General features: G+C 41.5%; 1 protein-coding gene across 1 annotated transcript in view; it reads left to right on the top strand.

Annotated features, from left to right (window-relative positions):
- The first annotated feature begins 322 nt into the window (after positions 1-322).
- Positions 323-21,339, top strand: part of CCBE1 (collagen and calcium binding EGF domains 1) — a 95,633-nt gene continuing 74,616 nt past the window's right edge. The window contains exons 1-2 of the mRNA XM_014268282.3: positions 323-962; positions 1,078-1,158. Coding sequence (XP_014123757.2) covers positions 628-962; positions 1,078-1,158 — 416 coding nt within the window. The 5' untranslated portion in view covers positions 323-627. The remainder of the gene's footprint in view (positions 963-1,077; positions 1,159-21,339) is intronic.

The following is a 21,339-nucleotide window of genomic DNA, read 5'->3' as shown; positions in this document are numbered from 1 at the left end:
CATAACCCTGACTTTCTGGCTGTAATGATATATGAGTACAACCCATTGCTCACATTTCCCTGATTTTTCTGACTGCAAAATGAGGTCTTTTACACTGCAGGTGACAGTGCTGGAAAGAGCTGATTCGCACTCTGACTTGTCCCTGGAGCTTCTGGTACCTGCAAGAAGTTACATGGTGATTAAAGCCAATGCATCTGCCCAACACTTAGCAAAGGCACGGTGGCTCTGCAGGTTCGCTCCCCTGGTCCCAAGCAGCTTAACGGTGAAAACAGGATATGGTAAAGCGGGCCGAACCCCATGCGCTGCTTTGTCGGGAGTCTGCTGTCATTAATCTCCGTCTTTATGAATGGTGGGGAAGTGGCAGCTGTACACAAGGATAAACAGCCGTCGCAGCAGAGATGCTTTGAACTGCTCTGCTCCTTTGGGGAAGAGATTTGAGATAAAGCCGAATCTGGAAAGCATCAGCGGTGGTGCACCGAGAGCCGCTGATCACCCCTGCCGCTCCGGACCTTTCCACCACTTTCCGTCCCCCTCATCCTGGGGCGGGCACCGTTCTCCCCCTCTTCCCTGCCTTGCCCGCAGCCGGGGGGTCGGGAGTGGAGCGTGGCTTTGCGGGGCCATGTATTGATGTCCCCTCACTCCCGCCGCACATCTGCAGCGACCCTGACACATCTGGCCGCCGCCCCGCCGCGGGGCAGCATCTGCCGGCACATCTGGGCGCGCGCGGCCCCTCCCCGCGGGCACATCTGTCGGCGGCGGGGGGCGGCCCCGCGGCGGGGCGGGAGGAGCGCGGGTCGGCGCAGCCCCGCCGCCGGCCGGGGCGGGCAGAGCCGGCGCGGCGCGGAGGGGAGCGACGGCCCGATGGGGCGGCCGGCCGGCAGCCTGGCCCCGCTCCGGCTGCTGCTGCTCCTGGCGCTGGGACACGCCTGGACCTACCGGGAGGAGCCGCAGGACGGCGACAGGTGGGTGTTGCGATTGCGAGGCTGCTTCTGTGCGTGTCCTTGCCATCTACCACCTTCTTTTTCTTTTTTCCTACCCTGTGGGGTTTTTTTAATACTCCGACTCCCCGCCTTGCAGGGAGGTTTGCTCCGAGAACAAAATCGCCACCACCCGGTACCCCTGCCTGAAGCCCACGGGAGAGCTCACCACCTGCTTCAGGTGAGCGCCGCAGCCGCGGCGGACGCGGGGCAGAGGGGGCGCGGGGCTCACGCGTGTTCGCGGCTGGGGACTCGCTGCCCGCGGGGAAGGCGGGGGGGACACACTCGTGTGGGTGTCAGAGGCAAGGACGGCAGTGTGCCAGCTGTTTGTCTCCCCCCTGCTCTGTGCTAGCCCACCCTGGCGCTCCCACGACCCCGTGGACCGCGAGCAGGTAACTTGGTCACATCCCTCCCGCGTTCCGCATCTCCCCTGACAAGTCCTGCGGCTGTCCCGGGGAAGGGTTTCGGTAACTCGCTGCAAACGTCACCTCTGAGACATCGCTGGAGAGAGAGGGCGCGTGTGGTTCTCATTGCTGTACCGAATCCACAGACAGTTCTGATACGATGAGAGAGGCTTCCTCTGACCCGGGTGTCCGGGACCACATGGGAGCTCTAGCTGCATCAGTTACAGGATAATCAGCGAGATCGTCCGGATTTGTGCTACGCAAAACGTATCTGAAGTTAGGTAGATGAATCACTCTCAGAATTGGTAACTTCTTCAGCAACCAGCGCTGGGGGAGAAATGCGACAGAGGCCTCTGAAATTAAGTAAGATGAATCTAACCACGAGTTTTCATTTTCCAGCTATGCGTTTGAGAAAAATAATCTATTTAATGATGACAGCTGTCCAGAGCTGTCAGTAATTGACAGTGAATGTGCTTTTTTGAAGAGCTGTACACAAAGTATGAGCACACACCTTGTGTGCGCCCCTTCACTGATGCCCTCAGGTTAGCCTCATCCCCACAGATGAGATATTTCATGTATGAAAGCTGCTTCTTATGAGAGGCTGCTTTGTGGAGGCAGCTGTGCTCTGCCTGTGTGTGTATGCTTGCATGTGACAAGGAGCCACTTCTGTACACCAAAAATACAGTAACACATGTAGAAAGTGTTACAGAGAGTGTCCATCTCTTCAGAGAGTGTCTTTCTCTTCTGTTTGGCATTAGTTCCAAGGAGCTGTAGACAAACATTGCAGCAGTGCTGTCCCTCTCCCATGCTCTTGGACTTGTTCATGCCCTCTGGCAGACATGGACACCTAGGACACTGTCCTGCCACTGCCCAGTTCTTAGGAGCATCAGCTTCCCCCCAGTCCCTGGGAAGGGCTGTGCAGGGAATGGAGACCACCCTTCCCTGCATCCCTTATCTTGTCTCTCTCCTCTCTCTGTGAAGGTGAGGCAGAGCCCTCTTGCAGGCAGCTCTGTAGCGCCCAGTGGCAGCACGTTTTGGAGAGGGACAGTGTGAAGGTTTTGCAGGTTCTTGGTTGAAGCTGCAGCGTTTCTCTGGTTTTGGGGGCAGAGCACTGGGGTGGACAAGACAGTTCTGAGTGTGGAGTTACTGACTGAAGAAGCCAGAGTGGGAGCTGCATAAGGCAGCACACACATGACCATCCTGCTCCTTTGTACGTGTCCCAAAATCCGTCTGAGGAAAGTGATTCTGCTTTGTGTGTGACAGAGGAGGACTACACAGGCTCCACTGGCAGCTATGGACCACTGTGCAAAGAAAGCAGGACTCTGTCAGCTGCCAATTCCCACTTCTGTCATCCTTCCTGAGGTATTTCTGACCTTTGGGCTCTGGTTGTGACAGGCCTCCCTCCCCAGCTCTCCCTCTGCACAATCCCAAGTGATATTCACTCTCTCAAATCAGCACAGCCTGTGTGGATGAGAATTTGGAAATTGCTGCATTGACTTCTTGGTTGTTTTAGTTCAAGCACTTTCTGTATCTCTGACTTCCAAGCCTCCCTTGCTTTAAAAAAGAAAAAAAAATCCATTTCTGTGTAATCATGTATTTTTAAGGTTTAACCTTTAGGCTTGGGTGAGGGCTCCATTCCTCACCCTGCAAGGTCTCCTTCATGAGAGATGCACAAGAGCAGGAGAGCAACTCTGAGAGGGAGCAGCTCTGCTCAGCAGAGCACAGACCTGAGCTGGCAGTCCTGCCCCTCGGAGCTGTGGCATGCCCTGGCAAGGACCTGCAGCATCACCCACCCCAGGTGGTGAACCCCAGGGGCACCCCACTGCTCCTGGTAGCAAGGTGTGCTCTCAGCAGGCACGTGGGATAACCCTTGGCAGAACACATTTTAATGTAAGATTCATTAATACTTTGAGGTTGAGGCTGTTAACAAGACAACAGGAAACTTGCAAGTGTTGACTAATCCTGTGGTGCCTCAAGGCGGATTTTGTTTCATAGGACATTCAGGAGCTTAAGGATTCAGTTTTCATCTCTGGAATGACAACCAGCTCTTAAAGAACTTCAGCTTGGTAGAAACTCAGCTGTGGGTTTTAGGAGCTTTCACTCCAGGTTTCAGATAAACTTAATTTTGCTGTTCTATAGTTTATTCTTACGAATTCTTACACTTCATTTTTTATCTTTTTACACATCATTATCACAGTATTTCATAATGACAATAGTCATCAGTAATTTATGTACATTGTTAGAGGTAGATAACAGGATAGTTAATGTCAGCTTCTATTTACTATTAGCAGACACGCCTAACTTCTTTTCTAGGTCAAAGTACCATTTGTGTAGAAATTACACAAACTGACACAAAATTTATCAAAACACATCAGGCATAAGGCAACGTGCACCACTACTGATAATTTGTTGTGAAATTAGTTAAATAAAATTAGGAATAATATGAAGCTAGATATCAAAATTCCTGACCAAAATGCTTGATAGAAAGTAATACCATCCTTTTATTCCTCTTGCTGGAATTTGTCATGAAAACCAGCATGTTTTTAGAGCACTTCAATAAAAATAGCATCTTTTCATCACAGAAAATATTTCTTGATTTTATTTTTTTTAACCAGATTTACTTATGATTAAAGATGATCCAAGTGGAGGACCAAGCCAGAAGTGGGGCCAAGCACTGAGAATATACTGGCATTTTTCCCTGTGGTCATAGCAACCACGTACACAACCAGACGTATTTTTTTTCTTTTGAATGTGTGCAGTCTGGCCCTTGGTTTAGTTTGATTTGTGATTTTTTTTATATGTCCTCTGTGTTTGTTTTCATAAGAGTACAAAAGAACAGATGCAAAAAGGGGAGGGAGCTTATACAAAATCTTTTCTGTGGAAATCTCATTTAAACTTTTGTATGTAACTGCACAAAGTACCCAGTACTGATGTCCCCATCAGGCAGGTATGGAGAGGAATTTCTGCAGATTTATTGATAGCAGTATGGTCCAATAAGACTTTGAATTCCTATTGTATGCCAAATTAATCAAATTTTAGGAAATTTGGGCAGCATGAGAATATGAAGCCTCACTGCCTTGTTACTGTCTTCTCCAGTTTGGATGTGATGTTAACCTGTTTCACTCTCATACAGACTTTGTTGGCATAAAAAATTACACAAATGTTGCATTTTTCTCCAGTGCCTGTGACAATTCAGTTTGTGCATCCTTGCAGTAGTCCTTTTCATTACAGTCCTTCCTTCATTTCCATTTTAAACAGCGCTCCTGTATGTTTTCCTCTCATCCAGAAGGAAAAGCAGCATCTGGGGCAGGTATTTCCTTGCCTCATCCTGAGTGTGGACCTGTGTTCCCAAAAGGGAGTGGTAGTGGTTATGTCACTTCCAAATTCAGGAGGATCAACATCTAATCTGGTACAATTTATTAATCGCAGTTTCTCCCTTCTTAAAAACCAACAAGCCTGATTGCCACAGTAACTGTTGTACATTAGGAGAGCTAAATATTTTACTCAGTTAGAATTCAGAGAGTGTAGTGAATTATTCAGAATTATTCAATATGTGTACTTAGAAACATTTTCTAGTGGGAAGCTGTTAGAAGCTGTAGGAAGATTCAAGCATGAAATGTGGGCAAACAAGAATATTTTCATTGCCTGACTATACCCATCTCTTTGCCTACTAGACACTTAAATGTTGTTGTAAGTTGACATGAAAGAAATAATCTTGCTGCTCCTCAGAAAATTTTTATAAAATGTTAAATTAAGGAAACCAACAGCCGTAAATCAGGGAGGTGAAAATTTGAAGCTGGATCTGCACATCTGGGATGAACACTTTACCCAGTGCCTTCATGGGCGAAGGGAAGATTTGGGGTTTCTTTTTCTTTTATTCAGATGAAACTGTTAGTCTAAATTGGTTGACAAAACTGATTATTTTTAAAACAAATACACTATTGATATGGTAAGAGAAATTATCCATCTCTCTCTGGCATCATTGTAAGTAGCCTCCTACATTTTTTGCTGAAAATGAAGCATGCAAGGACAGGTTATACCCTAATTTTGTGTATATAGTGATGGAGACATCCTGGTCCTTCCTTCTGCAGACCAGCAAGGAGTAAACAGTTTAGAATTAGGGTGCTGGGCACAATTCTAGCTAATGATGGTGAAATCTTTGTAAAGATGAGCCAACTCTTAATATATATCTCCAAGCAAGCTCCATGTTGAGGAACTTAAATCTTGGCTATGAACTTAATCTGTAACTTTTTTTTTTTAGTATTTTGCAAGCAAGATCTTTTAAATAGGACTAACACATTTCAGTGTAGGTTGTCAGCTTCTTCATCTGATAGTTAGCAGCTATAAGTGTATTGCGTAAGTCCTTCCAGCACTTCAGGTTTTAAATTATGCTGTAAAAAATTGTTCTATACTTCCTAAAAAAAACCAGACTATTCAAATGTATTGTGAAAGAGAATGCATATATATTTATACCCTACTTTGTTCTGATGCTAAACAGAGATCACAAGCATTTCTTTTACCTTCTTCAATGCTGACACTGCTGGTGAAACCTACTATTTTTTATAGACTGCATAATTTTTCACATTCTTAAAAGATAAAAGTAATTGCAAAGAAGTTGGATTGTAGCTGTTTCACAAAGAGCAGCACTTTCACTAATATGCCCTTGGGGACCATATGCAATTCCTGGTTCCCAGATACTCAGCAAGCATGTAGCAGAGCTTTCCAACATGAGAAAAAATTGCTGTATATAGTTTTGGAGCTTTCAGCTGGAGCAAGCAGGGATAATCTTTGGTCATCTTATCTTCTGACTTTACTTTTCATAAATTTCTTTTTTATAGCTGTTATTGCATTTACTCTCTGAAGTTTTGCTGACTATTCCGTACCAGAGCCCCAACTGATATAACAGTTAAACAAGCAACTAACCTGATTAGAGCAAACTACTGCCTAATCTCCAGTTATCTTGAAGGGAAATACACTCCATAGTAGAATTTTGCTGAAAATGTAGAGAGAATATGATTTCAAATTTTGTATTGGTTTCAGAAAACTAAACACACAGAATATACATATAAATTCACATTAAAAAAAAATCTTCCAGGGAATTGTCATCACAGGTAGAACTTTATACATATCTATGAACAAAATTTTCTTCAATACAGTACTTTTTTTCTTTTCTTACAAAACAGTGTAGGCTACAATGGTACCAAGAATTTCTTCTTGCTTTCCTAGATTTTTTTTCAGTATTGCTTTGGAAGTAGCACCTTCAAGCTGTATGGTTCTGACTGCATTCAGCCCTGAGTTTCATTCATTTTTCTTCGCTATGATTGCCAGAGGAACAGATTGCTCATAGCTACTGAGACACATTGTGAATATCTGCTGGTTAAAGGTAACACCAACGCCATACAGCTGCCTTTAGGCTTCCACACTACACTTGGGTGGCCGTGGCTTTCTGTGTCACTTTTCTGTCTCAGGTGTTAAGAATAAGAAACCAAATTATTTCTGGTTTTTGGTGATGTTAGGGACACCTGAGATCTCAGCAGATGTGGATGATATTGGCTGCAGCAGAGACTCCTGCAGCAAAATCTGGTGCTCCTGTGGGTTTCCTATGCAGTGTCTCCTCTGTACAGCCAATTCACTACAAAATTAAACAATTTAATTAATGGTCTTAAAGAACGTTGCATAATTACTGTGAGTGGTGCTCTCAGGAACAACGTGCTAATTAAAGGATGAGGTCAGGCAAGTGGTCATTCACGTAGGCCAGGAGTTTTTGATGTTCACATCAAAGCAGTTTGGAGAATTTTAGAACTGGCAAGCCAAGAGCTTTATGATAAGTGCCCTACTTGGTGGTTTGATTGTTAATGAAACCCAGGTGCTTTGCATTATGGTTTTCATCTACAGAATATAGGGTTAAATATGAACTGACTTTGCTGGCCATGTCGTCTAGCTCAGAGACTCCAGACAAACAAAATAGTAGCCCCAGGGCCTCCCATGCCTGATACGAAATAGGTAATAAAAACAGGCCGCCAAAGGGAGCATGACGTTTGTAATTATCTTAAGTATTGTATATGTTCCCTAAGGTCAGGCTGTTTTGTCCTTAAAAAAGTGATTGTAGTTTCTCCTACTAACAGCAGGATGTTATTAATACTTGTATTACTGCTTCCATTGTGGTAGACACCCATTGAGCTGAGTTGTGCTGTACTGATTGCAGACAAAACAGGCAAGGCAGAAAAGGCAGGAATGGAAGGATAAAGATATGGAGCATAAGTGAAGAGAAAGGACAAAACACCCAGGGGCATGGAACAAGCAGAAAAAAGAACTGATTCAGCCATAAAAAGACAAAAATTCTGTCTTTGTGGTGGTTTGTGTGACAGATATGTGTGTGACAGAAGGGAGGTAATCACTCCCCAAAGAAGTATAATTTAAATGCTCCCAGGCTTCTATTTAAGTTGAACCCATAAAAACAAAACATCAGCCAAAATCAGACAAAAACCCACACGCACGCACTCCTGGGAGGATTCCTGTTCTCCCAGCTAGATTTGGAGCTAAGCTAAAGGCCCTGATGCATCTTCCCTTGACAGCCTCTCCCCTTCCTTCCTTCCTCAGTCTGGAAAATCTCTCTCCCTCTCTGTCCCTCTCTGTAAAGTGTGTGTCTGTGCAGGGGCAGGAGGGACAACTTACAGGCAGATATTTAAATTTCCCTTTCAGCCCTTACTCTGTTCAGATTGCCTGTGTTCCATGTCATAGCAAAGAGGTTTTTTGGAAGAAGTTAAGCATGAAATATTTAAGGTACCTGTGGAAAAGTAGATCAGGCTTGCTAGAGATCCCAGGTAAGACAGGATTACCCATATTCTGCTGTGAAAGCCATTGCCCAGTACAAAGAACGTGTGAGCAGCAGGGTTTTTGAGACCTCTGCTGTGCAGTTCTGTTTTTCTGTCATTGCATGTGTAGAAGGGAAATTACTGTATGTGGGGAACAAGGTCACACGAAGCAGGTATAAGGGAGGTGCCTGATGTTGATGTACAGTAAGCAGTTACCCTGTACCTGGGATAGATCTCATTTCAGATTATGCTCACTCTTGTGCAGTGCTGGTCATTTGGGCAGGTGTGATTTTGGGGTTGTGGTGACTTTTGGGATTGTGGTGAATTCTCACAGTCTTGAGTTTAATATTTTGGTCTTGCCTCTACCCCAGTGCCCTGAGCCCTGAGATGACTTTTGCCTCAAGGTGTGAGTCACTGCTGAGTGCTCAGTACCCATGTCACTCCAGCTGGAGCTGCTGGGGATGGCACAGGGCTTTGTCATGAGGCAGTGACAGGGAGATAGGTCTCTCCTCTCTGGAGACCTTGTGTTGCTTACATCTCATACATATGGATCACTCCAGGGTTCCTCTTTTTGATTGTGCCCACCAGCCCAAACGAGCAAAGCTGACTTTGATTTGCAGTAAAAAAAATGCTTTCCCCAAAGTCTGCTCAGGTTTTTTTTTTTTTATGTGTTGTCTATTGTCTGCTTGCTTGGTTTCAGTTTTCGAACTAATAGGAGCTTCTTTTATAAAGTAACAGTAGCAAATGTCACCCTGCTGCTCAACTTTGCCAGTTCTTCTATGTGGTTCCAATTGTAAGCAGAAACAATGGAAAGCAGAATCCATGCAGTCCTGACTTGATTTCTTCTTGGCCTAGTAAAAAAAAAACAATTTGTTTGCATCTCCGTGAGAGTAGCTCTGTTTAACAGTTGAGGAGAAAAACAATTTCTCTTTTAGACAGTAATCTCAGAGCTTAGTGTTTGGAAAATCCTTCTCCCTTAAAGAGTGTTTTCCATTGTGTTGTGTTGATTTCATTGCTGATCCTGGTTCAAAAAATGAAGTACAAGACCATCAAGCATTTAGCATACATCCAGCTATTGTAAATAATTTCTTCTGAGTTTCTTTGTTAGTTTCAAGCTCTAACCACATTCATTTTAATTGACAATCTGTGCTGTAATTAAAATGAGGTGAAATACACAGTGTTTGTACTAACTGCATTAATTTTAGCAGCTACTTAGTAGTAAACACACATTAAACAGAATTCTTCTCCTTCCTTTTCAAATGGACTGGGAGATAAAGTGGTGTAGACATAGTGTTTCAAGTGGGAAAGAGAGGCAAAATCTAAGCTATAATCCAAGTTTTTAAGTGGATCATTTTTGGAAAAATGAATAAGCATATTATAGGTCAATGGCAAGTTGTTGTAGAGTGTGAGTTTGAAGAAATATAAAAACATATTCTTCTGGGCTAGAAAACATATTATTTATCTTTCTAGGGAAAAATTATTGGTACATAGCTTCCAGCATAAAGCAGGAGTGTTCATGTTGGCTTCATTATCTCATTATCAACTGTAAAGGAGGAAGGTTGAACCACCTAATTCTCTGTAACAAAGTGTGCATGTCCAAGAAGTTGTAGGGCACAGTCTGCAAAATGGTTGAAGAAATACATAAAGTATTATCATATCTCATGAGAAATGGATGAATGCTGAAAATATAGAAATTTGTGAAAGTACATCCAGGAAAAGAGTGTGCTCAGAACTCTGTACAAGAGAGAGAAAATTACTTTATTGGATGCATTTTTTCTTTGTAAATAACTTCCTGCCCAGAGCTCCAGTGTCTTTGCGGAATGTTAATATTTCTGTGATCAGATTCAACACTTTAAATGTATGTTGTAAACCAGACATCTTGCCTACTCAATAAGATGTTATTATCATACTCAATTTTCACTAAAGAGTTTATTATCATAGCTGCACCAAAATTGGGGTGTCATTTCCTAAACACTGCTCTCTGGAGTTCTGACAAAACCCCTTCGTTTAGAGATTATTGCCTTGGAGAGTTGAAACAAAAATAGCCAAAGGGAAAATTATTTTATCTTTAAAACATTATATGTGCAAAGAGGAAAAAAACAGGTGAAAATAGGGTTTTTGGTATTTTATTCGTAGTTCTTAGTAATTGAGAAGTGGAGGTTGAGAAAGAGGCTTGAGGGACCAGGACTAGAGCTACTGTTTGGTAAGTGCTTAATCCTACTGGGAATATGTGCTTTTAACTGCAGCTTCCTGAGGCAGGGGTAAGGAGCAGTGGGAGACAGACAATGCTGGCAGCCTGGGCTGATCTTTGGGATTCTGCAGCGTGATGAACCCAGCTGCTGGTCTGCACAGTGGCCTGGACAGTCTAAGGGCAAGTGGTGCCTCAGACTGTGACTCCTGTGGTGCCTCAGACACTGATTTCTTGATGTATTACCTAATGGGCTGCTTGTATGCAAATTGTATGTTTGCTTAGGCAGTTGTATGAAGGTAATTTTGATGCATATTTGGATTTCAAAATCTTATTAGGGTTTTTTTATTTGTTTTGTTTTCCCGAGGAAAGTGTATGCCTACTCTACTGGACTTGCCTGGAGAGATAAGGAGCCTATTGCAAATAGATCATTGTGGAGGCTTTGTGGTTGTTTTTTTGTTGTTGTTGTTTGGTTTCATTTGGGACTTTTTGCTTCTTTTTTTTTTTTTTGGAGATTTTTATTTTTTTGTTTTGTTTGTTAGTTTGTTTGGTTTGTGGGGGTTTGGGGTTTTTTTTAGAGTTTTCATGCAAAAGTATTCATTTCAAGCTCTTCTCATTTTAAAATTAAGAAACACAAAATGGAATGGGGAATGTAATTAGAAATAGAGAATGTGAGATTCATTTTAATTCTACCTTATCCTGCTCACCTTCTAGCTTGTCTAGTAGCAAACCAGAAGATACTGGACATGCTACTTCAAAGAGTGTTGCCCTGCTCAGTGTCACACTTCCGTTCCCTACATTTCTAACTTCCATCAATGCACAGTAAATTAGGGATGACAGAGGGAATTGGGACTATCTGACACTTCCCAATTTTCAGATATTTCTGTTCGGAGTCTGCTTTAGGAGTTCAGGCACCAGTTCTTTTCAGTATTTATGGTCAATGAGGAGAAAGGGAAAGCTTGCTTCACAGCAGGCTAACATCATATTTCGTCTTAGTTTTAGAACTTAAAGAGAAATGGAAATTTTGCTGTCATATAACCTCAGCAAAGAGCTTTATCCACAAGATTTTGCAAAGACAGACCTGTATTCCTCAATCTCCTCTGGGTTTGAAGTAAATTCAAAGTGCAATCAAACCTTCTCCTTTTGTTTGATCTTAAATTATGCCCTTTTCCAGCAGAAATTTCTCTGTGTGGCGCAGGAGCTTAAGAACATTTTATGATTGTGTCTGCAGGACTGGCCCCTTTTCGATTTTTCTTAGAAGCTCACCTCTGTTAAAAGATGTCTTTCTTGGCCCCTGCATGGGCACAAAAGAGGTTGTATGAAAAGATTTGCAGAGGTTTGCATTTCCACAGCTCTGCTGACTTCCCTGGACCTACACCAAAGTGCGTCAGTTGGGGAATTCTTCATAATTATTCTTAGCATTCCATGAAAAGAAAAAAAAGAATGCAGAAAGATGTTAAAGCAGATTGAACGCATCTTACCAACAAAGCGAATTCTCTGCCTGGTTTTCCAAGCAGAGATTCTTGGCCAGAGTCTTGTTTTTGCTGTTTGTTGTCCTCGCACTGACCCACACTTGAATTTGCGGTTTTATTGACCGTGCCTGGAAGGGTCCTGGACAGTGCCCTTCCAGATTTACATCAGTGGGAGCACTGTGATTCAGGGAGGCAGCAGGGTTTAACCTTAGGAGGGCCTTGCCAAGAGTCGAGTTCTAGGTCCTGGGCTCCGTTTCTCTGCTCCTCAAGGAGCTGTATCATGCCAAATTCTGCTTTCAGTTACCCACTGAAGTTCTTTATAGGATGTCAGTATTACCTAATTCTCCAGCTATAAAATGGAGGGGAAAGCCTAATTTATGCCTCACAGAGAGAGAGGCACAAAGAGAACCTGAAAGTTTATGCTGAAGATGTAGCACTCCTGTTACAGCAAAGAGGATTGTTGTAAATCAAATGTTAAAGTAACTTGCTAGACTTTGTTTGCTTTAGTGATTTGCTGTCATTCCAGTTCAACAAAATACTACTGTTCAAGATAAGAAAAAAAAATGCACATTTTTAAAAGTATATTTTTTCATACCCACCAAGAGACAAATTAGATTTTTGAGATGTTTTCTTATGTTTCAAAAGTATCCAGAGTATTTCCACAGTGGGAGTAAGCTAATGGTACATCACTGGAACATCTCCAGTGAAAATAACTGTGACAGAGTGAAAATAGCAGTAGAAAACAAGTAGTCAGGAACAACAATGGCAAAAATACACATATATTTATTTATACATCCTTGTTTGCAGTATAGACCTCTGGATATTTTTAAATACCAGTAAAAGTAGACCTCAAACATTTTCATTGACCTTACAGTCATTACACTTACAAGTAGTTCCAATGAAAAGAAAACTCTTCCAAGAAATTTTCCTCAAGGACTTGACAAAGATTTAATACAGGACAAATATATATTCAGGATGGAATTAGAGGGAAAACTTTCCTGTGTTCAGATTCCTCTTAATTGTGTATTAGGTCTGAAGATCCTGGCCGTATTCCACATTGTTCCATTTGTTGCTTGCCTCTGTAAGGCTCCTCTTTTGGAAGAAAGAACCAAACAAATCTAGCAACCCTTTTATTAAATGCCATCTTGACCTTGCTTCCTGGAAATATAATGGCCCAAAGGATGAAAAATTACAGCAAGTGTTTATTACTGAAATCCAGTCTCAGTTGTGAGAAGATTAAGTGTTTCAAAAGATTTAATATCCTGCCTGCTTCAATGGGATGCATGTGGAAAAGAGCTGCAAAGCAGCAGAGAACTGGAAATGGCTGTGTGATGTATTACTCTGCAGGCGTGTGGTTGATATTTGTGGGAAATGCTTGAGAACATAAGTTTTAGAATTGATCCTAACCACGTCCTGATTTCCCTATCAAGCTGCTGTGGGGAAGACTTGAAACATGTATCCTTGCATCATCCCAAACTATCTGATGACAATGCAGAGATAAGCAGAGACTCCCAAAATATGGGTTTGGAAGTCGAGTGTCAATTTGGTGTTTTGCAACAGGATATCAATATCTGAACAAAAAGCTACCTTAATCCTGATTTATTTGGAAGGAAAACTGTTGTACCTAAGCCCATTTGTATGTATGAAAAAGTTTGTTGGTGAGGAAGGTTTATTTGGAGAAGCAGAGTCTTGGTAAATAGAGAAGTAGATGCTAGCTTCTATTAGAAATGTTTTATTTTTTAAATGGACTAAACAGCAGATTTTAAATAATTCCAAGTTTTTTCTTATTCCTGGAGACAAAATGAAGTTGTTTGTCTTTGGAGGTGCTTTTCCATCTTTTACTGCTGTGTTGTAGGAAAACATTCCCCACCTGAAAGACTGTCTGAGACATTTCGTGATACCTTTCTGAAATGTAGCATAGTTTATTGGGCAGAACATTTCTTTTGCAGCCCTTCCTGAAATACAAGTTTTATGAGCAGATGCAAGATGTTTTTCATTATTTGGTAGCAGATACATAGAGCATGGCAGATTATCTGCCTGCTTTACTCAGACTAAATGCACATCTTTGGAAGACTTTGAAAGGCAGACACCTGCTGCCTTTGGTTTGCATTTTTTTCATACTGATTTTCATACAACTTCATTTTATAAATTTCCTTCTTAAAGAGTAAATTTTCCACAATGTATTTTTATGTTAACTACTCCGAGGTAATTCATAGGCTACATTTGGATATTTCACCATTCCCTTTGTAAAGACAATGTTTAGATGGAGGATTAGCCACCCTGAGGTTTTCCTTTTACAGCATAAGGCTGAAAACCATAACAAAAAGAAATTATTTATAAACTTACCATCTCAGGTCTTGAAGTTAGAAAGATTCTGACAGTCTTTTAACTGTCTACAATGGCAAAGTATGAATTATCTTGGAAGAAATTTAGGCTGAGATACCACAGCATATGCACATAAAATTGGTACATAAATTAATCTCTCATCCAAGTGACCATGAATACTTTGTGTTTGAATTTAATGCCTGTGTACAAAAAAATTAGCTATAGTCAAAACCTGTTTTGCACCACTAGTGCAGACTGGATATAGTTCCATTGGATTTGATTGAACTTCTCTGGATTTATGCTGCTTTATATAATGGTGAAAATAAGATTTTGTCCCTGAAATTCAACTTTTGTGAGGTCTCCCAGTTCCCATCAGGATGAAGCAATTTGATTGTATTTAACAATGAATCATCTAACTCAGCAATTACTGTGTATGAGCAATTAAGTTTTGTTTTTTTAGAACTCTTCTGTCTCACCATAGATTTTTAAAGTTATTTTTGATTGTTGGTTATGCAAGATTAAAGGAAAAAAACAGCAAGACAAAAAGCCCCAACAAAAACCTAGCAAAACCCAGGTTTCTTGCACAGTTTGTTTGGCTGATCAGCACTTCTGTCTGCTTCTAAATAAATAAATAACGTGTATGCAATTATTCTAAAAAGTTGGAAATCCTCAATGAACTAGTGTATCTTCACTAAAACAAATGAGACTTTGCATTTTTAGCCCTGTCATGTCAAGATCAGTGTAAGTTTATTCTCAGCCCTGTGATGCCCTAAGAGATGGATGATCAAACCATTTGGATGCTTCAACCCATTGAGTTTTGTGGGAGTTCAATGCCTGTGTATCATCTGCCTGTGATCAAGTAAAGGGTAGATGGAACAAAAGAATTGAGAGGGAGCAGTTAATCCTGATGTGTAGTAGTACTTTTCAACTTGCTGATGTGAAAAACAAATCAAAACCAACAAGTCACAAATATCATTTTAGAATGTGATCAAGTCTGTGTTCAATACCTTTGTCAGGTCAAATAGGAGGATGCTCTGTATTCCCTCACCTTTCCATCTCTTTCTTGGTTCTCTGAATTCTCCTGCATTTATCAACATCTCTGAACTGCAGAGAGTAGAAAAGAGAATTGATTTTAAGGTTGAGTCTGCTCCTTCCAGATGCCAAGGCAGAGCATACTCTCTCTTTTCCCTTGTTAATTATCCAGAAGGCTCAGCAGTGGATTTTGTTACTGGTCTGTTTTCTTGCCTTCCTAACTGTGCCATTTTAACTCATGAAGTTTTGTGTAGATCCCTGCAAAGCTGCCTCAAAATTTTCTTTTTTATTTGCTTGCAAAAACCATAATTTTGCTAAAACAGTGCAGCAAGTAAGCAGAGAGATGGAAAACACTTCAGCCTTATCAGGAGTCTGGGGAGAGTGTGTAAGTCTGCCAAAACAGGAATTGGATATGCCCAGGAGGGAAGGCCCACCAGCATCGGAACATGGCAGGATTACATTGTCCCTGTTCATGCTGTGTGACATGGTACCATGCCGTGAGTCTGAAAGGAAAGTAAAGACATGGATCTGATCATAAATGTAGAACTGCATTTGTGATTTTGATTTTTAACAGAAAATTAATTGTGGGTAATTTTTCTGGGACACGTAGATTTGGAAATGTAGAGATGCAGGACAAGCGTCCCTGAAACCAGTAGTCTGTCATGGCAGTGACAAGGAAAAAGACCATTAACTTGAATAAATAAGGGGAGAATTATGTCTTTGAAAACTTTGGTCTTCTTGTTAGAATTCTGAGAAAATCATAATGCTTTCCCTGGGGCACCCAGAACTGTGAGGAGGTGCTCTGAAGTGCTCCTTGTTCTGTCATCTGAGAACAGCCAAAGTATATGCATCACAGGGGAGACAACTGCACGTTCTGTCTGCTTCAGAGATGTCATTCTAGTCAGAATTTCTTCATGTTTTCTTAGAGGAATATATTCAGTCGCCGGAATGTTTGTGCTTTTCTAACACTCTTGCTTGGTGGATCATCGCCTCTGGTACTTAAATGTCTGGAAATGAGAGAAAATAAATAGTGGTCTAAACTTGGCAGCAATTGATCCCCAACAGGGATTACCTAAACCATTTGCTGTTCCGTGTATCCTTTAAACAGACAGCTGTTGTAAGTAAAATAGATTTATCTGGTCTAGTGGGAGTGTTGGGGCAATTCTGTCTTTAAGGAGATGGCACTGCAAATGAGAAGCTTAGCAGCTGGGCAAGGCACAGGGGGAAAGGTTTGGTTACTGGACAACCAGGAACTGGAAATAAGAAAGTCAAGTGTGGTGCCACAGTCTGCGTGGTGAAGTCTTTTCAGTAGTTGTGAGAAATTTTTAATACTACTGTGCAAACCCTTGACAAGACCTCAGCTGGAAGAATAATTGGGTCATTAACTTGCAAGGATGAGGAGGCATACCTGGCACAAGGCTTTCAGAAACATGGACAGCCTGATGGCAAGAGGGAAGTGGTCTAGAGATGGAAAGAATCAATAACCCTCTTGGAAAGGTAGAAGGCACTCCTAGTTTAAAAATTATGTATTTATTTGAGTGACAATGAGTACTAAGCTTGAAGACATGGGTCTTGTTAGATATAGTGCCATATTCATGTGAAAAACAAATCTTCTGGATTTGGAACTGGTTTTCACGGGGAATTCTGGACATGCTGATGACAGCTTGCAGATATCTTTATGCAAGCACCAGCTTAGAGCTGCCTTCCTTCTACTGCATAGCTCAGATGCTTTCACTAGCCATCAAAACTGTGTCCTTATATGTGCCATGTAGCCAACTATCTAGTGGCCACACTGAGCCAGGGTATTCCCAGCTTTCATGGGAAATGCCAGTGCCGCCTTTAGATATCAGAAACCAGCAGCCCCCTGTGGTCCTGCTTGCTCCAGCCTGGAGGTGTTTTGTGTCAGCACAAGCAGGCTGTTTGGGACACCAGCTCAATCCCTCATACTCGCACCTGTACCTGTGGTTCTACCACTGATTGCTTCAGTAGGATGGAGATGGAAACCCTCAGGCTCACACCGTCATCCTCTGGTGCCTTAAAATCATGGGCTCCTTCCTTTTTGGCATCTTAGCCTTGTTATTGAACGTGGTGAATGTGGGAAATCTTATCTCTTGTCCGAATGACTTCCATGGCTGGGCTCAACATCCTGTGATGGCGCTGCCTCTTTATGAACGTCTCCCTTGTCATTGTTAGCAGGGAACAAATATCCCTGGAAATAAACAAAACAAGGAAATATAGAAAATACTAGCTATAAACCAGAGCTGTGTTTAAACTGAAAGTTTTCCCAAGGATCTTACTAATGCATATTTAGAGCAGAGCATTCTTTGTCTAGTCCTGAAGGTTAATTTTTCGTTTGGAATCTGAGCAGGATAACATGGGGAGTTTGAAATGTCAAGAGTCTCTTTCATGGATCTAAATCATGACAAGTCTTTTGTACAGAATGATTTAAAACCTGAAATGGAATTAGAGCCCTAATGTCATGACTGTGCACAAATTATTGAAAAATTAAATTTTTTGTTAGTTTACAGTATGGCGTTGCACTACTTTTTGAGGGTGGGGAGAAATGTTTGAGTCTCATTTTCTCAGTACCTGATCAACAGATTTTAACATCAATTAGACAGTATCTCCAGGGACACAGTTTTGGGTAATAGCCATGATGTTGTTCAAAGAACAAAACTTTGGTTCTTTATGTTGTTGTTCCAAGTAGCAGCTTTGGGATTAAATGTCTCATGACACATGTAAAAAGAAAACTTTCTTTATGCCTGCTGCCTGCTCAAATCCAGCCTGGAGGTTGCTGGTACACAAGCTGGAGTAGTTTGCCTTTGCTATCTTCCATTAGGAGAGTGAAGAAGTGGGTTGTCTCGTTACGGTGATTTTCAGAGATTCTCGTTACTAGATAAGAAGAGAGAGAAGACTTAATCTGGCGGTTGGCTCTCCAGTGACCCTTAAAGTTGGAATAACTGAGAAAGCAGCAGTTGCACCAGTGAAAGCTGGAAGTTAGCTGAGGGCTAAGAAAAGGGAGATTGTTGCTGTAAGGAGAACTGAACCGATGCCAGCAGAAAGCTGATACAGCAGCGACATGGGCGATGTTATCTCCCCAACAGTTGTGACTGCGTTCCAGAGGCTGCAGGGTCAGACCCTGGGTTTGCTTAAGGCTGCATGAAGACAAAATACATCCTTTCTGTACAACTGCAAACAGGGATCCAAAACAGGATAATTAGCATTATTACAATGAGCTCTCTGCTTTGTCAAACTTCTCAGTGTGTCTCTCATCCAAGAAGGACAGAAGAGTCTTTGAAAACATAATTTCCACTAAGTTTAAATGACTCAGTGGCCAGAAAGAAAGCGGCTATGGCTCTATTTTCCATAATTTGTAGAAATTGGTCCATCTAGATGATTTTTACCATGGGTAGGATTTTACTATTGAATGGGGATTTATAGGATGAAGTCAAGGCAAACCTGTCCCAGTCATCCACTCAACTCTCAACCCAACATTTAGAGTTGTTTTCTCACAGCCTTCTGCATTTAAGGGTCATTACCAAAAATGCCAGAGATTTTAGGGTAGATTCTGGTCTTTTTGTTAGTTTTTAGGTCCTTGGGGAATGAATGAAGAACAGTGCAATCATGAGTCATGGCAGCAGGCCACCACCAAAGGCATTATGATTATCAACAGAAAGAAGGGAAATATTGCCAAGCTTGCCATATTTGCAAGTTACTGGCACTTTTAGTCCTAGGAACAGACATAACTAATTCTTTAGAAATAGCCACAAGATGAGCTGGTAACTAGTTGCCAGGAGGACTCAGGGTGCTGGAAGATTCTGGAAGAGTAATGCAGCCTCACAGGTGCCTGGTTTTGGTAAATGCCATATGGTGACAATCCTGTAACTTCATATATAAAATGAACAGAATGGAAAAATTCAAGTAAATAAACAATACCAAGGGTTTGGTTTTTAACCTGATGAAATTGTCAAGTGAAATTTAGTATTCTGTGTCATTTTAACAACCTGACAAATCTTAGACCAGGAGGTACAATGAGCTAAATGAAAGGATTTCTAGAAAAGTAAAGCAATGGATTTCAGCTTGTGGGGATATTTTGGTTTTTATGTTTACTTTTCAAAAAAATTAGGATATTAATGTGATGAAGTTATGTGCTGTGGGTCAATGTGTTCCCAAATGCAATTTTGAAATAAAACAAATCCCATGCTTAAACTCCCTGAGTTTGGACAGAGGAACTTGTGGGAACACCAGCCAGCTTCACTGACACTCCAGTGCCACTGAGGAGCCAAGCCACCTTTTCAGATGGATCACATGGCTGGAAGAGCTTCCCACAATTGCACCCTATCTCATTCTCCAATTTTTAATTTTGCAGTTTGATTTTTTGATGTTTCCCAGTACAGAATTGTTTTGGTTTTTCTTTTTTTTTTGTGCATGGTACCTAGAAAAGGAAGCCAGAAATAAGCCAAATATTTTTTCTGCCATTAATTGTTACAAGCTAAGAGCAGTTACTCTGTCTCGGTCAGGATCTGAAAATATAGTTCCAGTTCTAAAGCCAATAGCTGTATCTCATGCTGTTATTTTGGCAGGGATTTCCAGAGAGGGTACAGTTTAGCAAAAATGGGTGGAGATCTCAAGAAACATTAACTTTCTTGGAAAGTCAAAAATGAGCAAACAGTATGGGAGAAAATGGAAGAACATGAATTATCTCCACTCTCTGGAGAGGTATCAGTAATAACATTTTCTCAGACTCTTCTATTTATCAATTGAAATGAAAACCCTAAGATAAAATCAGCTCTGGAAAGGACTTTCTAGGCTCTGACAGCCCCCAATATCTATAATTTTTATCTGGTTTTTTACACCTAGGAAAAGGTGAAAGAGTATTTTCAGCTGTGACAGCTGTAAGCTTATTGTAATGTTTAAGAAGACTTTCAAGTGTAATCTTTGCAAAACAATTTTAATAGGTTTTAGGATCTCTGTTCCATTTGTCTTGAATATGATCTCGATTCACACTGCAGAGTAAAATCAGCACAGGAAACACTGTTTTTCAGAGTAGAAACTGTGCATACTTTCTTATATCCTCAAGCCATGCAGGATTTTGGGGGAAAAAGAGATGACTGCTGCTAACTGATATAAGAATTGGTTTTTCCTCTGATATAGATTGCTATTTACCATCTTCCATGTAGAAGATTTTCAGACACTCATGTGGCATTTTTCATTTGTTGGGTTGGTTTGTGGTTTGGGCTTTTTCTCCCGAGCTAGGCTGGTGTTTTTAATTTCTGTTACATAGCACTGATGAGATAAATGAAGCACCACAGGGGCCCTGAGGATAAAACTGGTGTTTCATATTCAGTAAGGAGGCGGAGGAGCTGTAAATCCTCTAAGAAGAACACTGTGAACACAGTAACTTGTGAGGGAAATAATCCTCAGCCCTCCTGTCCCCACTGTCCCAGCTTCCTTCTGGCTGCTTCCCAAGGGAAGGAGCTGTGGGATGTCCATGTGGGTGCACAGTGGGGATGGGGCACATCCCACTTAGGACGCTCTCGAGAAACAAGTCCAAACCATATCTGTGCCTAATGAAATAAGCCAGCTCCTGCCAATATCAGTGTCTCCCATCAGCTGGCATCAAAACTGACTGGGTGGGGAAGGGATAGGAGGTTTCATGAAGTGCCCACAAAACTCCAACTGTGATCTGTTTTCAGGAACAATATAATGATACTGACTGTGGGACAGAAACCTAAATTGCTTGCGTTTTTGCTGACATTTTGCCAGTGGTGTTTTAGAGCTCAAGACCACACAAGAAAAATGGTGTTCCAGGATATATTGCCTCCTTAAGGAGAGGCTGTGAGACTATGACCTAATGTTTATAATTTTAAGAGTTATTGAGAGTCAATTGAACACGCAAAATTCCCAAGTGACTGCATTTATCACTTGTGTGATTAACATGCTTGTGCAGTATAAACAGCTGAACAGATCCAAATGGTTGATGAGGTTCATCAAGAGAAAGAAAATTAAAAATATGTCAGATACTGTTGAAAATATAGGTAAGGCATGATTCTAAGCCCTGCTTAAAAAGAGTATGATCAAAGGGTTTTTTAATGGGCTTTACATTATAACTGGTGCCCATAAATG

This window comes from Zonotrichia albicollis, chromosome Z (assembly GCF_047830755.1).
Source record: "Zonotrichia albicollis isolate bZonAlb1 chromosome Z, bZonAlb1.hap1, whole genome shotgun sequence".
Classification (NCBI taxonomy): domain Eukaryota; kingdom Metazoa; phylum Chordata; class Aves; order Passeriformes; family Passerellidae; genus Zonotrichia; species Zonotrichia albicollis.
Note: the sequence above shows the minus strand (reverse complement) of the source record. Positions and strands in the feature narration are given on the sequence as shown.